This window comes from Selaginella moellendorffii, unplaced genomic scaffold, assembly GCF_000143415.4.
Source record: "Selaginella moellendorffii unplaced genomic scaffold, v1.0 SELMOscaffold_85, whole genome shotgun sequence".
NCBI lineage: Eukaryota > Viridiplantae > Streptophyta > Lycopodiopsida > Selaginellales > Selaginellaceae > Selaginella > Selaginella moellendorffii.
This window is the reverse complement of record NW_003314346.1, coordinates 788,182-791,301: the sequence shown is the minus strand read 5'-3', so window position 1 is coordinate 791,301 and position 3,120 is coordinate 788,182. Positions and strand designations below refer to the sequence as shown.

At 39.1% G+C, this 3,120-nt stretch overlaps 1 protein-coding gene across 1 annotated transcript in view; it reads right to left on the bottom strand.

The window, feature by feature from the left end:
• Nucleotides 1–584: 584 nt before the first annotated feature.
• The window catches only part of LOC9651995 (receptor-like protein kinase BRI1-like 3), a 10,344-nt gene continuing 7,808 nt past the window's right edge, over nucleotides 585–3,120 (bottom strand). The window contains exons 5-6 of the mRNA XM_024661785.1: nucleotides 922–1,080; nucleotides 585–814 (exon numbers count right to left, since the gene is read on the bottom strand). Coding sequence (XP_024517553.1) covers nucleotides 585–814; nucleotides 922–1,080 — 389 coding nt within the window. The remainder of the gene's footprint in view (nucleotides 815–921; nucleotides 1,081–3,120) is intronic.

The following is a 3,120-nucleotide window of genomic DNA, read 5'->3' as shown; positions in this document are numbered from 1 at the left end:
GAAAGAATGGAGCCAAACTCTTAAATATAAAACTAATGAGCGAAAGAACTGAAGCACAAAGTGATTCTTGAGTGTATAGTCTAAGGAACGAAGGGACAAAAGCACAGAGCGATTTAGAATAGTTTTAGAGCATTTAGCATTCTAATGCCAAAACTAACACGTAAAACAGAGTCAAATAAAATATGGCACTATTTCAACATATTGGTAGCTTAATGCAAGGATATGAGTACTCCACCAACTAATATAGTGTGAAACTTGAGTTTAGACCTAAGTCAGACACAGAACAAAGACATGAATGCAAGCGGGAGCTAAACTATGCATCAGGTTGGTTGGCCATACCTGACCTACCCACTATTTCTACTATACATTTGGAACCTGGAATTTGTGTATCTATAATGCGTGAAAGATGGCTCTCACAACGTATGGAACAACCACAACTGTTACATTCTCAGGGCTTCTATGCTTCAACAAGTAGGAATTGAGAAGATCGTTAGTACTTATGCCAACCACATACAAAGCAGTCTTTAGATGATGATAATAAAGAACTAGCTTTTGCATCCCTACAGAGGAATCCATGAATGACACTACCTTTGCAAAGTTTGAGAAGAATCATTACCTTTACCATGCCTGCTGTCATAAGCATCTTGCTTGAACCTCAGAAACTGGTCAATCTGAACTAGAAGGTACAGTGGGACTTCGAGGGTGGTGTTCAAAGCAGTCGCTCCAGAGACCGTAAAATTCACCCCATTGGCATAATTCAAGTTAATACTTTGCAAAATGGGATCCAGGAATCTATCATACTCAAAAGCCTCCGCTGCAAAAACATTCACAAATAACATCAAATGCTGTTTAATCAACACATACAATTACCAAAAAAGTCGACAACCACACGACCATCCGAGTATCTCTTCGATGGCTTACTGAAGAAAGTCATGCCATAAGGCTTATACTCTGCGGCACTAATAAATGGAGCTGCTGCTTGAACATTCTCTGTATCGACAATAGAATCCTCAAACCAGAACATGGCTTTTGGACACTGGAAACCCAAGCCTGGAGCAAATAACTCAGCAATCACTAGAACTGCCACAATTGACATCCATGATAATCAACTGTTGAGTGAGCACTTGATGTCGCTGATCGTTTCTAGAGCTGCAGAAACGATATGATCGTTGTCTTAAAACTCAAAGATGATCTCCAAATAAGTCTCTTTATTGCCACAGCTTGGTATACATGCTCTATCCCCCTCTCTCGCTAAGTCTTCTTGTCCTTCATAGGTTGAAAAGCATCATCATAACTTATAATTAATTACTAATTAGTTGATTAATAATAACTTTTAAAAACATTTGTTTAAGCACAGCCTAGTGAAACACCCAACTGTGAGCAAAGTCCTTGTAATGATTGATATGGTTCTGTGCGTGTGTCTCACTGCCCTTGCCACAATCCTGACCTCCACTGATGGCTCGAATTGTAGCTCCAAATCCTTGGTTCTATGTTATTGCGGTGTGGCAATTCGAATTTTGCATCCAAAACCACATTGATGACCTCCACTAAAGGACGCCATTCTGAGCAACCTGGTCTAGATTTTGGAGGAGGTTCATGTTGAAAGCCTTTCCAAAAGCATCGTAATTGTAATTCCTGTATATATATACTCTTTAAATTTTGAATATAACATTTCCAACTTACCAGGTGAGCTGCAAATGTCCTCTTCCGTAGTATGAGATTAATGGATAAATGCTATGTGAGTTTACTTCCAGTTTCCTGCTTCACATTTGCAAAGTAGGCAGCCAGTTCCCTCTTTTGAACATCAAAACTCCCTGAGCTTCCAAACGTGGGATAGTATTTTGTTGCACAATGAAATCAATGTATGTTTAGAAAGGACTCAAAGTTGGATGGGAAGAACTTCCTAAACACAGACTCAGTTATAATGTTAGAGGGAGATGCTAGTGTAGAGAACAGAGAAAATCCTGGGGTCTTTGTGCTTGTGATCTTGATGGAAGATGAGGACACTGTTGCTGGATGTGATCCACATCTCCATAATACATACATAAGTGGTTCTCAATCCAATGTTGTCTCTGCATGAGAAAGACGTCACCGTCGGGTAGCTCCAATCTCCATTGGAACTGCACCTAGCTCATGTATAGGGTTCTCAAAAACCAGGGGTGCTGGACATGAAACAAAATTTGGATGTCATTCCAGCCGACATTTTTGAAGTCAATTATCACACCAAACAGCAAGACTGATGCCCATCATGAGAGATGTAGGATCTGGATGAGAAAGCATCAAATCTTTCATATCATCACACAAACCAAGCCGGAAGTGTTCTTTGAGAGTTGCATCATCCCACAAGATGTCGGTGGCAACCATCTAGAACTCAGAAGCATAGGTGGATGTAGACTTAGAGCCTTGGCATAATTGCTGTAAATTGTTGATGGTGATGTACTCTCAATCAGTATCACTGAACATACTGGTGAAGCATTGAATAAAAAGATTAAAATCTTGGAGGACAGGATTATTCTTCTTAAAAAGAGCGGAGAACCAAGAAAGAGGAGTTCCAGTGAGAAGAGATCTGATCAATCCTACACAAGAAGTTGCAATGAAATAGCAAGCAAGCTACATAACAATTCGAAGCTTCACTTGGTTGAGAAATCTATGAAACTTAGATCATATACCATCAAATTTTGTTGGCATACCAATCTTCAATTCTAAGGAAGGGAGCCATTGTTGGTGTTGAAGAACTTGCTAGAGTTATGACTGAAGAGTAGTGTTGGATTGTTTTAACATTTGATATGACTTCCGTAGAATATTAAGATATGATTGAAGCTGAACAAGAGGAAGCCATGGATATCAGAGTGTTCAAACTGTTAGGAACTCGTCAGTGAGAGAAAGAGATGATAAGAAAAAGACAAAATCAAAAGACAAATACAAAGGAAAAGATTAAGGAAAAAAAGTTTATGTTGAACACTCTAAATACAAAGTCCTAAAAACTCTACTTTTATAGAGTCCTTGGAAACTAATCTGATCAATTCTTGAGCTAATCCAGGAAACTAATTTAGGCATGGGTCCATACCAATCTTGGATGCCCATGTATATATGCACATGCATGGTAGATCTTGGGTTCGA